Source organism: Haematobia irritans, chromosome 5 (genome assembly GCF_050003625.1).
Source record: "Haematobia irritans isolate KBUSLIRL chromosome 5, ASM5000362v1, whole genome shotgun sequence".
NCBI lineage: Eukaryota > Metazoa > Arthropoda > Insecta > Diptera > Muscidae > Haematobia > Haematobia irritans.
In genome coordinates, this window is record NC_134401.1 from 70,477,988 (window position 1) to 70,500,170 (window position 22,183).

A 22,183-nucleotide genomic window follows, 5' to 3' on the forward strand; every position below is an offset into this window, starting at 1 on the left:
CGGAGGAAAAAGAATCAATTAAACACCTCTTGTGTGAGTGTCCTGCATTTTGTGTAAAGCGCAAGCAACTTTTAGGAGCATATAGCTTCAGCTTACTGGCGGATCTGGAAAACGTTAACTTAAGCAGTCTGCTACTGTTTTTGAAACAATCTGGTTGGTTCAACAAAGAAAAATAATCAAGAAGGTTCAGCGGTTAAAACTAGAAGTGCCCATATGTAATAGGTACTTTTAGTTAATGTGGTATCACAATGGACTGAATAGTCTAAGTGAGCCTGAATCTTAATCGGGCTGCCACTTTAACCTAACCTAACCTAACCTAGACATCAATTGTATCGTTTTCACCCCACCATAAAAAACGTTGTGCGCATGCATCTTCCTCTCGAACCTTAATGCGGTGGAACATCTCTGCAATGTCTCCACATATCGCCACAGCGCCAATTCTAAACTTATATAATATTTGCTTTAGAGGAATGAGTAGATCTGGCCCTTTTAGGAGAAAATCATTTTAAGCAACGTTCCCAGATTTGGCAGCCGCGTCCCGCACAAATCTCACCTTGTTTGGCCTTTGAGGGTTTTTAACAATGTATGTAGGCAGATACCATATCTTTCCACCCTGTTGTTCGGCAGCACTTTTTGAAAGCTTACGGGCATATTCCTTTTCCAACAGGCTTGAAATTTGTTGTTGTAATTCATAAGCCAAAGATGAGTTTCGCAAAATTCTACGTTTCAAGCAATCTAATCGTTTCATAGCTGTTTTTAAACTCGGTGGTAACACTAAGCGCGTTGGTCCTCCTTCGAATTTGGCATTGCTTCGGGGGCTAATATACCAATATTTTCGTCAGAAAAAAAAACGCCTTTACCAAATCATGTAATTCTATGTCACTTCCGCAAACACATTTGTGTATATTCAAGTTGAACACTCTTTTCTGTTCCTCCAAAGATTGTCCAACCCAATCGCGTTTTGGATGCCACAGGCTGATTCCAGCCGCCCTCGCGTATTTTCATGGAAGCTATTAAGTTTGGATTGTTAACCCCAATAATCATGGAGGGCACAGCATTCGCATAACCTATAAGTGGTATATCCCGAAGATACGAATACCTTTTCTTTATGTTTTCAACGTTTATTGATTCTGCAGCCAAATTGAGGTTTTAACTGTATGGACATTTTTAATAGGAAATATTTTGTCATTTTTATGAGTCGACGATATTTTCAAATCAAATTTTCCAGAACTATCTTCGAGACGTGATACATCCCAGTCCAACGTATGCAAAGAGGGTCAATAGTACCGCGGACCCCTAACATGTTAGCAACATTCTCTTCAAGCAAATTCAACGTTGAACCGTCGTCCATTAGGGCATATATCGTATGGATTTATTATCGTGGTGAAGAGTGACGAGTACAATACGAAGATAGGACTCAGCTTCTTTGTTTGTATGGTTATTAAGTGTAGTTACCGTCTTCTCCAATATGTTGGACAATTGGAGAAGACGGTAGTGTGTAATATAGGGTTGTATTGAACGGTGCAACCACTTACATCGCACTGCTTTCGAGACCAACAATGTCCCCTATGCTTGCCAAGACATATGCGACAGAAGTGGTTGGTTTTTACAACGTTCCAGCTTTCGGCAACTTCGAAGGCTTGAAATTGATCGCAGTCGGCAATTTTGTGATTTTCCTCACACACAATGCAGTTGACTAGTTTCTTGTTTAATGGTGATTTAATATGGGCATTTAGGCGGGTATCCTTTCTCGATGAGCGTTTATCGCCAAGGCTGTCGAATACAGGAACCGTAACTTTGCATGTGGCTTCAGCAATGTCATACAACCAGTTGGAAAATTCCACTAATGTTGGACGTGTGATGTTTTTAGAATGAATTACCCACAGAAATATGGTATCGGGTGGAAGCTTTTCAACTAATTCCTGCAAAAGAGTTGGATTTATCAAAAAATCGTCCAATTTAGATGCTCGAATGGTGGCACATATGTTTTTAACAGCAAACCCGAATTCTATAAGAGCATCGAGTTAACTTTGCACCCAAACATTTTTTGCAGGAAGCACATATATGATTAGATACTGCCGAAACATTAATATGTTTGTTTTATGTGAACATATTATATGCATGGAAGAATTTTTCGCAAAGACGATTGTGCTCATTCCCTGACATACTCGTAATTTTCACTTCCACGAAATATTTTAGTTCTTGGCACCTTTTTCTGTAATACAAATAATGTTGAAGAAATTATTCACTTTTATAAATTTTTTAAATTTTACCTTTCGCCTGCACGGAGAATCGAACCGAGGACAATACAGTTTGTAAGCCAACACACTATCCACTGGGCTACGTAGCTGTTATAGTCACCAGTAGATAATTATCGTTATAAGTTACATAGTTTGCAGCGCCCACGAGCCCATGCAAACATAACATTATTTAACAGAAACATACATTTGTTTGCCACGTGGAGCAGTGGTTAGCATGTCTGCCTTGCACGCAAAGGGTCGTGGGTTCAATCCCTGCTACGACCGAACACTTTTTTTTAATTTACACATTTATATTTATACTATATTAAATTTTTATAATGAAACTTCGAAATGTGGGTTATTAAAGATTTATAGTCAGTAACAGTGCTTGATATAAACGAAATTGACTGATTTTTGGATAAAATATTATTTTTTTTATTGCAAAAATAACAACTTTGTAACAAAAAACTGTTTTTGGTACAAAACTTTAAAATTTGGAAGGAATTCAAAAACTCTAACAAAAGAAGAACGTGGAGTCGAGTATAAACATACATAAATAATTTTATAATATAAACATAAATTTATTTAGGCGTGAACAGTTTTTTACTAGCATTTAACACCATCGCTCTAAAATGCCTTTTATTTTTCTTTAATAATTCAAGAATATAAACTTTTTAAATTGTTTTAGCTGCAAAACTCGAATTTAATGTCCGCTTTTATATTTGAAGGTGTCCGTCAACTCCTCGTGGACTACTTATTAATAAAGAGGAACTAAACTTTGTTTTTATAAATTTTACTGTGTAATTTTTCACTATTTCCTCCTTATTTCATTTTACTGTCCCAACTCTATAAAGAGTATAGTGCCTTTTCGTTATTTTTATGAAGACCCCTGATTTCTTTTAACGAACCAAGAAATTTTTTTTCTTTTAACGAACCAAGAAAAAATATGGGCACCATAATGCCAAAATGATAAACAAAACACATGTCCACACATATATAAAATGCTGCTCTCAAGGCGAAAACATATGCTGTTTGTTTTTCTAATGTCTATTCTCTTTGTTCCGAATGCCTATTCTCTTTATTCAAATTAAATAATATTTAGACTTAAGCATATCAAATTTTTGACCTTATCATAAAACAGTTTTCCGAAACAACATTCAAGCGGTTTCACAGAAATTGTTCTCTTTTGATTCTTTCGCTGTGTTATGTTGATATCTTTCGTCAACTCTCCCGGTTTTCTTTCTCTATACTCTCTCTGTCGCTTTGAATAAAATATCACAACATATGTATGTTTAGTCGAAATTTGTAAATTTATATATGTTTGCATTCACACATATGATTTTTATGAAACTTTCATGCCCCAAACATAATATATTCTAACATATTAACATAGATGTCCCAAACATTTAGTGTTAGTTTAGGAACATTACATGTTTGTACTTAAATATATTGTGTTTTAAAATTTTGCCCGAAACATATTTTGTTTATATCGGAACATATGAAAAACATATTTTACTAACAGTGTGGTATATTCATTTTACGTACTTCGTCAATAAGATTTCTTACGACGCATTCCGGCCTACCAAAATACATTTTCAGAGTACGTATTATGTCTGGAACCATCTCAGGTAACATTAAACAATTCCGCACTGCGTCCCGGGCCTTACCGTGCAAACATTTTTGGAGTCGTATTAGATTTTCATCGTTGCCATAACCGGCTATGTTAGTGCTTTGTTCAAAGGCACTTATAAATATGGGTCATTCTCTTGGGTCCCCATTAAATGGTGGAAGATCTTTGGAAATGCATTGCCGAGCCATGATTTGCGTTGTGGTTAAATTACATTCTGTACGTGAATTACTAAAATTGGAAGAATTCGTGTTTTGACAACCGGCTATGGTGTAGGTGTTATTATTGTTATTCTTTGTTTTGATTACTTCCATTGAGAATGTTCGCTCCATTCTCCTTCTGTGACACTTCTACAATTGGTTGAGGAAAGAGGGATGGAGGGGAAGAAGTTTTATTTTGAATTCGCTGAATAACTATGCTTTGGCACTGTGGCTGATGTATGAGCGAATGAATATCAGCTCTGTAACTATCACACAAGTTTGAGTGAGGGTTGTTCAAACCTTTGTCAGCGTCAGCGTTTTGTTGAACTATTGGGCTCTCTTGCGTAGAGGCATAATTATTAAAGAGAGTCGTAGTGTGTTCAATCTCGTTGTTCAATTCTTCATCGTTTGACTGTAGCAACTCATACTTACGTCTCAGAAACTCTTCTCTTAATCGGAACTCTTCTTCAAGCATTTTAAGTTGGAGTTGTTTTTTTTTATACTTATATGAGAGTTAATATCTTTCATGACTGACCCAATACGGAGTTTTGGTGAGTTGATGAAGAGCCAGTAACTTCGTTGTTGGTTTCATCATGTTGACTTGCTGCGGCTATTCCAGCAAACAGAATGGGTTTCTTGTGATTTGTTGGTATTCAATAGGGAGTTTTGCTATATGCTTTGACAGCAAAACTCTCAAAGCCATTGACAGATTCAGAATGATAAATGGTGTTACATTTAGAGCAGCCTATCATATTTCCATCATCGGGATCGGAGCACAGAGTACACCAGGCACTCAAAGTTGCGTTGTGATGCGCCATATTTCCAGATAAGAATTTTAAAGAAATGTTGAAAATAAAACCAAGAGCAATACAACTTCGTTGAGCCTTCGGTAAGCTTTAAAATTCTGAAAACGAAGTTTTTATTTATTTCATAGTTCAAAAATTATTCAAATTATACCTTAGTTTTCTTTCTTTACCAATTTAATATTTTGTTGCGCAACACCACTTGAGGTTACAATAGGTAAAGTTAATGAAGCGGATATATTGAAAAAAGGGGTTTGCAATGTAGTACAAGTATGGTAATCAGATGTTACAGCGTTGTAAATGCTTGAACAGTGGTGTGCTTTTGTTTGGTACTTGATACGGTCGATAACATATGTCTGTCATTCTTTAAATTTTTTATTTACAAATGCCTTTTTCTTATCTATAATAGTAAGAAAATGGTAATATCGGCTTTATAGGCGTACTTTTGCCAGTTGGATTTCACATAACCATATTCAAATCAGGGTTCTTTATAAATCTAAATCGGCGTGGTTTGTATTTTGCATGCCCATGTAAATTGTCATAGATAATCACAGCAGAAATATTTATTACTATTTTAGCATGAAGTGCTTTAAATGTAAGATTTCACTTATTTTTAAATTGCTGATGCCAGTATTGTACAATTTTCGACAAACGAGTACTTGTTTTCTTTTAGCCCGTCACGACTAAAAGAAAACAAAAAATATTAAATCTAAGGATGCTGTAAGTATTTTTTGGACATTTACTACGTTTTATACATATATTTTTTTTTTATTTATTTACATAATAGCATCCGGGACATTACAAAATATAACTTTACAATTCAATTAAATATAATTCTATATTCCCAAGCTAGTTACTCCCAAGCTAGTTATTCGAGATGTGTCAGTAGGGGCCCCGTTGAGTCAATAAGGGCTCCGCGGTACTCAATATTAAGGTTCAACATATATAAACGTTTTCGACGTTTACAACTTTTTGGCAGTCGAAAACCCAAAAATTAGTAACTCTTTGACGGGGAAAATTAACTACTTCGTGCGAAAATTGAACTAAATTGTACTTTTTATGTGTGTTGTTATAGCAAGTCAAAATTAATAAACTGAAAAGCAAAAATGGGCAAAAAATAAAGACCATTGGCACCTAGTCATGACTATTTAACCATACAATAGTTAATTTTTACTATTTTTGGGGATCGTACAAAAATGTTCTTCTACTTTAGTTCCCATTGTCATTGAACTTTATACCCACGTTTAGTCGTTTATAAAATGTTTGAAAAAATGTTTATAAAATGTTTGAAAAATGTTCTTCGGATAAGAAACATTTCATTAGGTTGTGGAGCAAAAGTAAAACTAAGTTAAATTTATCATTAGTTTAACTACGGATTTTTTTGTGTATTCTGCTATCCGTGCGCATAGTGAGAGATGGTCTGAATGAATTTTTTGAGTTTTCATTTTTTAAATGAAAAATGTTATTTCAGTTTATGTTTGATATCCTTTCATAACTATTCAACAGTCTTGAAATATCAAAGAGCTATTCCACAAAGCTTTGAATGTAAGGATTTCTAATAATTGCATAGGATATTCTGTAAACAAATAATAGTAAGACTTTCTTCCTAATTTTAGATTTCTTTATTCTATTATTTCCTCCATTTGAAACGATAGATTACCAGTCCTTAACGCACTTATGCCAATATTTTTCCAATTTTCGTAACAGTTGCTAACAATAGGATGATTTGGACAAAATCGGACGACACATATAACCATATTACGCTGTTTAAAACGTATTTTAATTTTATCGTTATTAAAAAATATGGCAACCTTTTCATCTTTGTGTGGAGCTGCTACATATTCGGCTACGATCGACATTAGCTTTTTGCTTTCGTAGAAGTAAATAATTTTTTAAATATAAAATATTCAAAGAAATCCTGAGATGTTAAATGTATCTAATAAAATTTCTTATACGTTTCTAATATTAAAAAAAAAACAAATATTCGTATACTTTGTTACATCCAAAATGAGCATATTATATTTAATTACAAAATTCTAGATTTGACGCAAAACTGTTTAAAACCGTGTTCTCTTAAATATTTGATACATAAAATCGACATTTTTTAATGCTTCAGGACATTTTTACACCCTCAAAAAAATTGCTTCTCTAACATATGTTCCAAACATATTTTGCAGGAAGCACATATGTTTTTGGATATTGCCGAAACATTTTTATTTTTGTTTTATGTGAACATATATGTTTGGAAGCATTTTGAGCCCAAAAATATTATATGCTTGGAAGAATTTTCCCCAAAGAAGATTGTGCTCATTCCCTCACATAATTTTCACTTCTACGAATTTTTTTAGTTCTTGGCACCCTTTTCTGTAATACAAATAATGTTGAAGAAATTATTCAATTTTATAATTTTTTTAAATTTTACCTTTCGCCGGGACGGAGAATCGAACCGGGAACTATGCAATTTGTAAGCCAACACACTACCACTGGGCTACGTAGCTGTTATAGTCACCAATAGAGAATTATCGTTATAAGTTACATTTATGTAGCATAGTTTGCAGCGCCCATGAGCCGATGCAAACAAAACATTATTCAGCAGAAACATATATTTGTTGGCCACGTTGGTTCAATCCCTGTTCCGACCGAACACTAAAATTTGTTTTTTAATTTTTGTATTATATTTATATATTATTAAATTAAATTTTTACAATGAAACTTCGAAATGTTTGTTATTAAATATTTATCTAGGTATAAACATTTAATTTAACACCATTTTAAATTCATTTAAAATTTATCGTATTTTGATATACAAATAAATATGAATATTTATTAACGAATAATTTTGTACTTAATTTCATTTTTACCTTTAGGGCCGGAATTAAGTTGGCATTATCGCTCTAAAATGGTCATGTTTTCATGTTTTCTAAAATGAAAAAAAATTTTAGCGGCAAAACTCGAACTTAATGTCCGCTTTTATTTTTGAAAGTGTATGTCAACTCATCATTAATAAAGAGGAACAAAACTTATTTTTTTTCTGAAGATCCCTTTGTAATTTTTATATTTTTCAACTGTTTTTTTTTAATTTCCTTTCTTGCTAAATATTTTGACTTACTCTTCGTACGTTCCGATTTCTTTTGACGACCCAACAAAAAAACATAATGCCAAAATGATAAACAAAACACATGTCCACACATACTTAAATTGCTGCTCTCAAGGCAAAAACACATGCTGTTTTTTAAAGTCTATTCTCTTGTTCCGAATGTCTATTCTCTTTACTCCGAATACGCAATTTAATGTTCAAATTAAATAATATTTAGACTTAAGCATATCCAATTTTTGGCGAAGCCTTATTAACATGCCAAGCGCATACCCAAAACAAATGAACACCTAAAACAGTTTCCCGAAACAAGATACAAGCAGTTTCACAAAAATTGGTCTCTTTTGATTCTCTCTCTCTCTGTCGCTCACTGAATAAAATATCACTTGTCCTAAACATAATATATTCTAACATATTAACATATGTGTCCCAAACATTTAATGCCAGTTTAGGAACATTACATTTTTTGCACTTAAATATATTGTATTTAAAAATTGTGCCCGAAACACATTTTGTTTATATCGGAACATATGAAAAGCATTTTTTTCTAACAGTGTAAAAAGGATGTGCAAGGCATTTTAACACGCATGAGTACTTCGCAATTTTCCCGCTGGGCGCTGTAAAATTATTGCCGATTTTCTGTCTAATAGATCATTTGAAGTATTAGTTAATATCTGTACCACTTTACTAAAGCCTATCCCTGCTATTCTTCCTCAAGAACCAATTTTATCACAAATATAATATAACCTTTACACTTCTGATTTGAAAGCTATGAAAACGATGTTGCGTACGATACGCCATTAATAAGTATAAGTTTTAACAATTATTTTCTAAAATGGAAAATCAAAATTAATAATGGAAACCCCAGACCATCGTTTTTCTAAGCAACAGTTCACCCAAACGACTCCCGACAAGGCAACTTACCTTCATTCAAAACGAAATCAGGATTCGCATGGAAATAAAGTGTCTTGGGGTCATACTGGACCAGAAACTTTTTTTCCGGCGTTATATAGAATCTACTTGTGCAAAAGCCGTTAAGGTCATCCGTTCTCTGTGGCTTTAACGCAATAAACGTTCAAAATTGAATAACTGACATAAAAACATATCAAAAGCGTAATAAGGCCAATTATGGCATAATGCTGCCAAAAGTCACATCTAAAAGATGAAAATCATTCAAAACAAATGTCTGAAAATTATCAAGACCAAACCATGGACATATTCAACTATCTATCTCCAAAATGAAACAGGATATGAACAAAGTACCAACTTATTCAATAGAATAATAGACACCCCTACGATGTAGTGAGCGATTTCGGGTGAATAAAAAGAATTGAAATTGAATAAAAAAATGTGGTGCCAGCTACGCGGACCGGTTCAGATAGTAAAAATAAATAGAAAACATGTTTAATATATGAAACATTTATTTTAACAATTAATCATTTTAATTTGCACTGTCTTGTTTTTCTTTTAATTAAAAAAACATACTCTATGATCGCTAAACTTGATTTTTTACATTTTAAATGAATGAATGATTTTTACATATAAAATGAATTTTAACAGAAAACAACCCAATTTTATATTTTTAATAAAAATAAATTTTCATTTTTTTTTTGAATTTTACGAACCGTTTTTGGATCCATAGCCAGGCCTTAACTCTTATGCCTCCAAATTTTGCATTCTTTTCAAAGAGATAAAGGGTGATTCTTTTGAGGTTAGGATTTTCATGCATTAGTATTTGACAGATCACGTGGGATTTCAGACATGGTGTCAAAGAGAAAGATGCTCAGTATGCTTTGACATTTCATCATGAATAGACTTACGATCTGCCACAATGTCGAATTTTCAGTGAATGGGCCCTAGAAAAGTTGGCAGAAAATCCGCTTTTTTATCGACAAATTTTGTTCAGCGATGAGGCTCATTTCTGGTTGAATGGCTACGTAAATAAGCAAAATTGTCGCATTTGGAGTGAAGAGCAACCAGAAGCCGTTCAAGAACTGCCCATGCATCCCGAAAAATGCACTGTTTGGTGTGGTTTGTACGCTGGTGGAATCATTGGACCATATTTTTTCAAAGATGCTGTTGGACGCAACGTTACGGTGAATGGCGATCGCTATCGTTCGATGCTAACAAACTTTTTGTTGCCAAAAATGGAAGAACTGAACTTGGTTGACATGTGGTTTCAACAAGATGGCGCTACATGCCACACAGCTCGCGATTCTATGGCCATTTTGAGGGAAAACTTCGGAGAACAATTCATCTCAAGAAATGGACCGGTAAGTTGGCCACCAAGATCATGCGATTTGACGCCTTTAGACTATTTTTTGTGGGGCTACGTCAAGTCTAAAGTCTACAGAAATAAGCCAGCAACTATTCCAGCTTTGGAAGACAACATTTCCGAAGAAATTCGGGCTATTCCGGCCGAAATGCTCGAAAAAGTTGCCCAAAATTGGACTTTCCGAATGGACCACCTAAGACGCAGCCGCGGTCAACATTTAAATGAAATTATCATAAAAAAGTAAATGTCATGGACCAATCTAACGTTTCAAATAAAGAACCGATGAGATTTTGCAAATTTTATGCGTTTTTTTTTTTAAAGTTATCAAGCTCTTAACAAATCACCCTTTATTTATCTGAATCAATGCAATATATCTTATATTTAGTTTTTTGAACATATTCATTATTTTCGTTTTATATAGTAATGGCAGAAGGAATCTTTAAATCAAGAGATGTCGGACTGCGGGCTCAAAAGAAAATACTTTCCCGCATGGCCACAAAAAGTATCGCTAAGACATTCATCGATGGTCCAACCGCATCACTACTGGATAATTTATACCGATTGTGTAAAACACACGTAAGTAATCACACACACATACTACAATAGACACACAAGCTGTAATGAAAGTATTTTAACATGTTGTTAATATATACATTAATTAAAAGAAAATCGTCACCATGTAAAATGTTATGGTATTCGTCAAAAATGTTTTTATCCCAGTAAAAGAACATGGTCACCATCTAAAATGTTATGATCTAAAAGAAAATAATTATGTCCCAATTAAATGAACATGGTCACAAACTGAAGTGTTATGATTTTTATGAAAAGGCATTTTTCGTCGGCGAAAAAGTCGGAAAGCAAGGAATTAGTTAAAAATAAAAAAAAAAACTTTTATTTTTTAACTAATTCCTTGCTTATTTATGTCGTGCAATCACATATTACCTATTTTTATAGACTATATTTTTGTTCAATTTCAAAAATAAGTAATCATTCTATATTTACGTCGGACCCTCATCAAATGTACATAAGAGGACAAAAATTGAGCGCGTGACGTTTACACCAATATTCTTTAAAAGAAAATCGCGAACTAAGGAACGAAGAACAATGTGCAGCGAGAAAAACCCTTAGAACAGCAATAATCCATACCAAGCGCATTTCGCATTTCAAGTGAATTCATCCTTAAGTTCGACCGGACCGAATCTTAAATACCCCGAACCATGGATAAGTATAATAGTTTCTTTTGAAAACTCTTCGTCGTAACGGGTTACGAATAAATATATAACATTTCAGGTGAATTTAATGACAGATATTCTACCAAACACATCGGTTCAAATCGTACGCTTCCCGAAGTTCAATAGAAACAATTACGTTGTTTACATTGGTAGAAACAGTTTCGTTAATACGATGAATTTCTACTTTGTATTAGCGAAATTTTTAATTAAAAGACAGCCAGCGTAGCATTTCGTTATAACAACGTAATTTTACGTTATATTTACGAAACCACTTATGAAATATAATTCGTAGTATTAACGAATAATGAGATTGCAATAACGTAGCCTTTTCGTTGTATTGTCGAAAGCTAATCGTTGTATGAATGAAACTTATTCATTGATGAACGCAATTTTTTCATTGTTTGAATGAAAGGCGTACATTGTATCAATGAAAACAAACGTCATATTAATGAAATCTATTCATTAGAGTAATAACAAAATATTTTCATTGTATTAATAAAATACATCCACTATAATAATAAAACCTATTCGTTACAATAACGAAAGCAATTAATTATAATAATGATTGATTTAATATTATTGGTTTATTCATTCAATTAAAAATAATGATTGTTAATGTTCTAAAATTTCAAAATTTGGTGAGAAATTTGGACTACATTTTTATAGAGTTAGACAATGAAGAGAGAGGAAATTGTTGATTGGTTGTGTTTGAGGTTGGGACGTACTCTTATAGGAACTTTAATAACATAGATTTGGACCTTTCACAACATTGCATCATAAGCTTATTTAATAATTATTTTATCACACGGCTATTCGCTAATTGCATAGGTTTTAGTTGATGTTGAAAATTTTGCCCTTTATTGCTTATTACACAAGAATAATTTGAAAAGGTCAACTGAATTATTATTTGTGGCCAATCTGGGGCCCCATTGTGTGTTCTTTGTATTGAAATCCCCTTCCCATAATAAATATATATGCAAAAAAAGCGTCCCCGTGTAAAAATTGGTGGATCTGGCCAGATATTATTAGATCTCCTGCCATATATGATTAGGTTAGGTTAAAGTGGCGGCCCGATTAAGATTCAGGCTAACTTAGACCATTCAGTCCATTGTGATACATTAACTAAAAGTACCTATTACATATGGGCACTTCTAGTTTAAACCGCTGAACCTTCTCGATTATTTCCTTCTTTTAACCAACCAGATTGTTCCAAAAACATTAGCAGACTGCTTAAGTTAACGTTTTCCAGGTCCGCCAGTAATCTAAAGCTATATGCCCCTAAAATTTGCTTACGCCTTACACAAAATGCAGGACACTCACACAAGAGATGTTCAATTGATTTCTTTTCCTCCGCATCATGACCAGAGAATGAAGCCGCCGAGTCGCGCCGCCGATTTCAGTCGCCGCCGGCCATTTTTTGCCAGTCGACGCCGAATATGTCGGCTCATCTCGACTCAAATTTAGCCGCCAATTAATGAAAAATATTAGTTTAAATCAAAAAACTTTATTAATAATTGTAGTAATTTTAGTCAAAATTTTGACCCTTTCACCCCCAATCAATCTATTTCAAAGTGTTATAATAATTTTGCAAATATTTACCTCAGAAAATTTGAATGAAATGTAAATTTGATTGTAAGATTGGTTGTACAACTAATCTCATTACCATTCAAATAACTTCAAATTGATTTTATAATGGATAATTGTCCGCCGCCGAAGGGACTTATTTATATCGGCTTAACCGTCAAGCCGCCGCCGCCGGATGTAAAAATTTAATGTCAGCCGCCGCCGACAAAAATGGGTCGGCTTCATTCTCTGATCATGACTGTTCATACAATAGTCATTATACTTCGCGCCAATGGTTTTTGCAAAATCGCCTATCAGGCAGCGACCCGTTATAGCAGATATCAAGACGTCTCGAGAACACTAGTATATCTAGTAGAGTTGTGCACGTGAGTAATATATTACTCACGCACACTCACGACGGAAAAACCTTACTCACGCACGATATTGTTTGGTTGGACTCACGCACACTCACGAAAAGAAAATTTGTTCACACTCACGCACGAAAATGTCGTGATACACGAAACATACGACTCACGCGTGAGTCACGACAATTTCGTGTCAGGTGCACACCTCTAATATTTAGTGTGCGGTTTAAGTTTAAATGCAATTCTCCCATCGAACATTTGCCATCATAACAGCCTCCTCACGCAGTATGAGCTTGCAGATAGCCAGGGGCATACCAACAGATTCTAGTTCCCCTGGAATAAGAAAGGTAGTCCCTAGCCTCGCCAACTCATCCGCTTCGCAGTTCCCCGGTACGTTCCTATGGCCAGGCACCCATATTAGGTGAATACTGTACTGCTCAGCCATCTCATTGAGAGATTTGCGGCAGTCGATGACCGTTTTCGAGTTAAGGAACACAGAGTCCAAGGATTTTATTGCAGGTTGACTGTCCGAGTATATATTAATACCAACATTTTTTGGCACATTACTTCTCAGCCAATTCGCCACCTCTTTTATTGCTAATATTTCAGCCTGAAAAACACTACAGTGGTTAGGTAATCTTTTCGCTATTCGAAGTTCCAGATCTTTAGAATATACTCCGAAACCCACTTGTCCATCCAATTTGGAGCCAACAATGTAGAAATCTATATACCGTTTATTCCCCGGGGTCTGTGTGCACCACTCCTCACTGTTGGGAATTAGAGTTTCAAACTTTTTGTCGAAAAGTGGTGTCGCCAAAGTATAATCAACAACGTTAGGCACATCTGGCATTATTTTGAGGACCGAACTGTTACCGTAACGTTTTTTCCGACCACAGCGATAGCTCGCGCTACCGCACAGCCGTTGTTGCAGCTGACTGTTTGGCCAAAATGTCTAAAGGCAATAGATGCAGCATGACATTAAGGGAATGTGTTCCTGTCTTGCTGAATGCGCCTGAGATACACATGCACGCCATAAGTTGAACTTTGTCTAAACGTCTCGGCTGGTGAAGTGCCGGCCACCAGACTACAACACCATATAGCATTATAGGTCTAGGTTAGGTTAGGTTAGGTTATGTGGCAGCCCGATGTATCAGGCTCACTTAGACTATTCAGTCCATTGTGATACCACAGTGGTGAACTTCTCTCTTATCACTGAGTGCTGCCCGATTCCATGTTAAGCTCAATGACAAGGGACCTCCTTTTTATAGCCGAGTCCGAACGGCGTTCCACATTCCAGTGAAACCACTTAGAGAAGCTTTGAAACCCTCAGAAATGTCACCAGCATTACTGAGGTGGGATAATCCACCGCTGAAAAACTTTTTGGTGTTCGGTCGTAGCAGGAATCGAACCCACGACCTTGTGTATGCAAGGCGGGCATGCTAACCATTGCACCACGGTGGCTCCCATTATAGGTCTAACCACTGCCGTGTATAGCCAATGCACAATTTTTGGTTTTAGTCCCCACTTTTTCCCTATTGCGTTTTTGCACGAGTACAAAGCTACCGTTGCCTTCCTCGCCCTTTCTTCAATATTAAGCTTAAAGTTCAGCTCCCTGTCCAAAATAAGGCCAAGGTATTTTGCACACTCACCAAAGGGAATTTCAGTACCCCCTACGGAAATGGGCCTAACCGTGGGAGTTTTGCGATCTTTGCAGTACATGACTAGTTCTGTCTTTGCAGGATTTACCCCAAGTGCATAATCTTTCGCCCATTTCTCAGTCATCCGGAGGGCTCTCTGTATAATATCTCTGATTGTGGATGGGAATTTTCCCCTAACTGCTAGCGCCACATCATATGCGTATGCCGCCACTTTTATCCTTTCCTTTTCTAGGGAAACCAGAAGGTTGTTTTTAGCAACATTCCAAAGAAGAGGTGATAGAACTCCTCCTTGGGGAGTGCATCTGTTCACATATCTTTGTATGTTTGCTTGTCCTAGTGTGTCTGAAATACGTCTCTTCGTTAGAAATTCGTCTAACAGCCTAAGTATACCTGTATCAACATTCAGAGTTGTCAGTCCATTTAAAATCGAGCTCGGATGGATGTTGTTGAACGCCCCTTCGATGAAACGCCACGATTGTGTATTCTTTGACAGATAGTGAGCTTTCAATAAAGCGGACTAGTTCATGTAATGCGGTCTCAGTAGATCTGCCTTTCGAGTATGCATGCTGTCGTTTCGAGAGCAAACTTGAATCGACGCTAGTTCTAAGATAAATATCTACCATCCTCTCCAGAGTCTTAAGTAGGAATGAGGATAAGCTGATTGGTCGGAAATCCTTCGCACTCGAGTGAGAGGCTTCGTTCTTGTTTACAATATTGTCCTCGTTCGTGTTTACAATATTGTCCACCATGCACCGTTACCTGCCACGCACCTGAGTTGTAAACAAGTAAGGGCAATGAACCTTCAACCAAATGCATAAGCATTAGCTATGATCAACGCATCAGCATACACAACAGTGAACAACCAAACATACATTGGGACAGTGCATCGATCAACAAGTGGCCAAAATTAACAACGAACAAAAAACCGCACATATGCGTATAGGGTGTTCTCATCTCACCAAGCATGTTTTGGGGTTTGAAATGTTTTCCCTTTATAAGCACTTCAAAACGAGTCGTTTTCGCCATACTAAAAAACAAGTTCAAAACACAAGTTTTCCTCCAAAACACGTCAATTTTAGAATGTGAACCCACCTAATTTGGAATATACCCCGAATAACATCCCTATTCAAAATATGTGTCAAAATATTGAAATAAGTTTCATAGAAAAAAAAAGAATACACAAAGACTTTTAAAAACATGCACATGTGAAATAACATTAAAAAATTTTCCCTTTGCACTCGCGGTAATTATTTGGACATAGGTCGCATATATGTGAATTTCGAGTAAATGTGAATTTGTAGTTTCCATGGTAACTGTCAAACTAAAACATCTCAACCCGGTGTGAACGGTGAAATGTTTTGGAAAAACGAATGAGGAAAACGAGTCGGTGGGAACATAGCATTACGCAGTGGGCAGCCGATGTATATCAGCATAAGCATAGATCAATGAAATGATGCTGTGTAATGAAGTGGCGGCAGCAGCGATGTGTAGGAACAATATAAAAGGGGAAAAGTAGGTCAAACAAGGAAGTTAGTTTTGTGTGAACAAGCAACCAGACCAGTGGGTGAGTAGAATTAGGTCATATAATTTCAAGTGAGTTAAGATGTACGCCACTTGGACACCAGCAAGACACGACAAGGATTGATACACCAGCATGACAAGACACGACAAGTATGGAGTTACAGTGCGTCTTCACCGCCACTAGTAATACGACGCCTAGACACGACTCAACAGTGACCGGATATCGCGAGTCTTCACAGCCACTGGTATCACGTTCTCCTAGACACGACACCGACTTGATACCGCGAGTCCTCACAGCCACTGGTATCACGTTCACCTAGACACGACACCGACTTAATACCCCGAGTCCTCACAGCCACTGGTATCACGACACTGCATGCCGTTCTGGTCCATCCACTTCATCCAAATGGCCAAACTTCCAATCAGCTGTTGGAAGATCTGGATTGCATTGTTTCAGTCTATTTAAAATAGATTCTGGGTCAGGAGGGTTTGCAGATATCGACGTATGTGCCCTTTGTCTAGCAGGTGTGTCTTTCTTCTCGACTAACTGTAGAGCAGCTTCTTCCCAAACTTCACCAATTAGTATCAAAGCAGCTCTAACACATTCTATAGACCTCTGGTCCTCAAATGCGACTAGCTTAAATCGTTCTTGATACCAACCAGGATCTGGACCGGGAAACTTTTCCAGCACCTGTGAGTAGACGCCAGACAAAGCATTCTCAATTTCCCCCCATTTTTGGTTTGGAACCAATGATCCTTTATTAATGATAGCCATCACAAGGCTGTCTGAGGCAAACGATCTTTGATTCCTTTTGGAGAATGACAGCTCATCCGGTGATCGTTCCGTTTTTTCAGCATCAAGAATTCCTTGAGCCCATTTTAAGGAATCGCTTTGTTTAGCCGACAACGTGCTTGGGTCGACTGATCCTAATTTCTTTGGGATAAACAAAGCATTTCTGCGTTCCTTGAATCTCTGTCGCGAGGGATTACTTCCTTTTGAAGTCGTTACCTTAGAAAAGGTTCGACTTGTCAAAGTATCGCCACCTGTCGACCCGTCTACAGGTCGACTAATTGGGCCTAACTCTTGGTCATTGTCCCTGAAGTTAACAACCCAGTGGATGACTATGAATTTCGCCACCATGCCTTAATATCCCACCACACTTGAAATTCGTAGTAGGTACTTATTACGATGAGTTAGTCCGCTATTAAAAAAACACGCCCCTTCCGTTCAACAGTTGAATGACGAATCCATATCTGATTAGATATGATAGTATATGTAGGCAGATCTGGACAGATTCGAAAAATTGTAATATCTGATCAGATCTAATTCTAAAGGAATTAGATCTGCCCAGATCTCAAATTTGGCCCACACCTAATTATATCTAATTTGTAGGGATGCCATATTTTGAAGAGGCAAAAAGAGCACATTCAGCTTATAAAAAAGACTACACAAGGTAAAAAAGAGCACATTTTCAAACAAAAGAAAAACATTTAATTTATTGAAATAGAATTCATTTAAACATAACAAAACGTTCATAACATAAACATAAAATAAAGGAGACATACATATAGTTCTTATTCAAGAACCATACCTATATAAGAACAAGATCTGTGAATTAAGCACTCCGGGTTTCAAACTTTTGCATAATACCGGTAAAGATATAAATCTAGCATGTATAATTGCTAAATGTGAACTAAACTTCTTTCTGCTTCCTTCATTGAGCAATGCAGACACTGTCGTAGCCAGTCTAGAGATATCCAAATGCAAATACTGAGTATCTTCGGTCTACATGGGACATGATAGGGAGATGCCTCCATGTGCCGTTAAGACCTTAGTTGAGGAGTCACTGAAAACAAAGACAAAACTCATTATGGGATGCGATGCAAATGCACATCATAGTATATGGGGAAGTGGTGACATTAATGCAAGAGGAGATTCACTCCTAGAGTTTATTTTGCGTACTAATTTGGTAGTCTGCAATAAGGGAGTTGCCCCAACCTTTGTCACTAAAAACAGGCAAGAGGTTTTGGACGTCACCTTGGCCTCGCAAGAACTGGATGAAATGATATCTGAGTGGCAAGTTTTGAGGGAACATAGTTTCTCAGATCATCGCTACATCAGTTTCAGATTGGCTGTTCGTACTTCAAAGACCGCCAAATATTAGGAAAGCTGATTGGAATATGTATAGCGAATCGCAGTGGAGCGGATTACTAAGGCCTTCAACATCTACCTGAAATCTGCATGCATTAGAGGGAAGCCAAGGGGGAAAAATCGACCACCATGGTGGTCTACGGAGTTAAGTAATATGAGGAAATCCTGCAGGAAGCTCTTTAACAAAGCAAAGTCCACCACAGCTCCTGATGATTGGGACGCTAACAAGAAGAATCTGAAAGGATACAAGCGAGAACTGAGAAAGGCTCAGCATAACTCTTGGAATGTTTACTGCAGCAGTATTGAGAATACGCCCGAGGCTTCCAGACTACGGAAGGTACTAGCATCCACCAACTCCGCTCCAGGTTTCATTAAAACTTCGGAGGGCAATTGGATAACGTCCTGTGAGGAAACGCTGGAGGTACTATTGGACACACATTTTCCTGGAAATCAGACTGTTGGACCAAGTTCTGGCTGTGCTACAGTGGCTCAGCGGTAATTTCCTATCGAGGAACTTGTATTGGAATCTAGAATAAAATGGGCGTTAAATAGCTTTGGGTCATTCAAATCCCCGGACCTGATGGAATTACTCAGGCGGAGTTACAAGCAGTGACGGACAGAATTATCCCTTGGTTAACGGTTATATATAAAGGACGTATAAACTTAGCATATATTCCAGAAAAGTGGAGGGAAACAAAGTTCGTTTTCATACCTAAAGCAGGAAAAGCCTCTCACTCTAGGGCGAAGGATTTCCGACCAATCAGCTTTCCTCATTCCTACTTAAGACTCTGGAGAGGATGATAGACATTTATCTTAGAACTAGCATCGATTCAAGTTTGCTCTCGAAACGACAGCATGCATACTCGAAGGGCAGGTCTACTGAGACCGCTTTGCATGAACTCGTCAGCTTTATCGAAAGCTCACTATCTGTCAATGAATACACAATCGTGGTGTTTTTGGACATCGAGGGGGCATTCAATAACGTCCATCCGACCTCGATATTAAATGGACTGGCAACTCCGAATGTTGAGCCAGGTATACTTAGGCTGCTAGACGAACTGCTAATGAGGAGACGTATTTCAGCCACACTAGGACAAGCAAACATGCAAATTTATGTGAACAGAGGCACTCCCCAAGGAGGAGTTCTATCACCTCTTCTTTGGAATTTTGCTATAAACAACCTTCTGGTTTCCCTAGAAAAAGAAAGGATAAAAGTGGTGGCATACGCAGACGATGTGGCCTAGCAGTCAGGGGAAAATTCCCATTCACAATCAGAGAGCCCTCCGGATGACTGAGAAATGGGCGGAAGAGAATGGTCCTGTAGTAAATCCAGCCAAGACAGAATTAGTCATGTACTCCAAAGATCGCAAAACTCCCACGGTTAAGCCCATATCCTTAGAGGGTATTGAAATTCCCTTTGGCGATTGTACAAAATACCTTGGCGTTATTCTGGACAGGAAGCTGAACTTTAGGCTTAATATTGAACAAAGGTCGTTAGACCTAAAGGGTGATTTGTTAAGAGCTTGATAACTTAAAAAAAAAAAAAAAACCCATAAAATTTGCAAAATCTCATCGGTTCTTTATTTGAAACGTTAGATTGGTCCATGACATTTACTTTTTGAAGATAATTTCATTTAAATGTTGACCGCGGCTGCGTCTTAGGTGGTCCATTCGGAAAGTCCAATTTTGGGCAACTTTTTCGAGCATTTCGGCCGGAATAGCCCGAATTTCTTCGGAAATGTTGTCTTCCAAAGCTGGAATAGTTGCTGGCTTATTTCTGTAGACTTTAGACTTGACGTAGCCCCACAAAAAATAGTCTAAAGGCGTCAAATCGCATGATCTTGGTGGCCAACTTACCGGTCCATTTCTTGAGATGAATTGTTCTCCGAAGTTTTCCCTCAAAATGGCCATAGAATCGCGAGCTGTGTGGCATGTAGCGCCATCTTGTTGAAACCACATGTCAACCAAGTTCAGTTCTTCCATTTTTGGCAACAAAAAGTTTGTTAGCATCGAACGATAGCGATCGCCATTCACCGTAACGTTGCGTCCAACAGCATCTTTGAAAAAATACGGTCCAATGATTCCACCAGCGTACAAACCACACCAAACAGTGCATTCTTCGGGATGCATGGGCAGTTCTTGAACGGCTTCTGGTTGCTCTTCACTCCAAATGCGGCAATTTTGCTTATTTACGTAGCCATTCAACCAGAAATGAGCCTCATCGCTGAACAAAATTTGTCGATAAAAAAGCGGATTTTCTGCCAACTTTTCTAGGGCCCATTCACTGAAAATTCGACGTTGTGGCAGATCGTTCGTCTATTCATGATGAAATGTCAAAGCATACTGAGCATCTTTCTCTTTGACACCATGTCTGAAATCCCACGTGATCTGTCAAATACTAATGCATGAAAATCCTAACCTCAAAAGAATCACCCTTTATAATGCTATATGGTGTCGTAGTCTGGTGGCCGGCACTTCAGCAAAAATGTACGGTCACAGTTCAGTCCTCAAAATAATACCAGATGTGCCTAACGTAGTGGATTACACTCTGGCGAAACCACTTTTCGACAAAAAGTTTGAAACTCTAATTCCCAACAGTGAGGCGTGGTGTAAACAGACCCCGGGGAATAAACGGTATATAGATATCTACACTGATGGCTCCAAATTGGATGGGCAAGTGGGTTTCGGAGTATATTCTAAAGATCTGGAACTTCGAATAGCGAAAAGATTACCTAACCACTGTAGTGTTTTTCAGGCTGAAATATTAGCAATAAAAGAGGTGGCGAATTGGCTGAGAAGTAATGTGCCAAAAAATGTTGGCATTAACCCTTTCGCTACCGATGTCCACATAGAAGGACATTCGAAAAAGCCACCAAATTCTATTTTCCCACTTAGTTTCGATTTATTTCTCGATGTTATTTTAAAGTAGAGGCTTTAATCTAATTAAGCTATAAATATTTTCCATATTGGTGAGCACTAAAATACATTTTTATAAACTTCTTTAACAATAATCGAAAAATATGAAAATTTGAGACAATTTTTCTACTGTATGTCTCTAGTAAATAGGCTGACAGAATTATGCCCTGGTTGTCGGCGATATATATAGGATGTATCAACTTAGATATATTCCACGAAAGTGGAGGGAATCAAAGTCGTTTTCATACCTAAAGCGGGAAAAGCCTCTCACTCGAATGCGAAGGATTTCCGACCAATCAGCTTATCATCATTCCTACTTAAGACTCTGGAGAGGATGGTAGATATTTATCTTAGAACTAGCGTCGATTCAAGTTTGCTCTCGAAACGACAACATGCATACTCGAAGGGCAGGTCTACTGAGACCGCATTACATGAACTAGTCAGCTTTATTGAAAGCTCACTATCTGTCAAAGAATACACAATCGTGGCATTTCTAGACATCGAAGGGGCGTTCAATAACGTCCATCCGAGCTCGAT

At 37.1% G+C, this 22,183-nt stretch overlaps 1 protein-coding gene across 3 annotated transcripts in view; it reads left to right on the forward strand.

Moving 5' to 3' along the window:
• sigmar (Tumor necrosis factor alpha-induced protein 8-like protein sigmar) overlaps positions 1–22,183 on the forward strand; it is a 279,261-nt gene that overhangs the window by 163,927 nt on the left and 93,151 nt on the right. For all 3 annotated transcript variants that reach the window (XM_075309648.1, XM_075309650.1, XM_075309649.1), the window contains one exon: positions 10,661–10,815. In XM_075309648.1, coding sequence (XP_075165763.1) covers positions 10,661–10,815 — 155 coding nt within the window. The remainder of the gene's footprint in view (positions 1–10,660; positions 10,816–22,183) is intronic.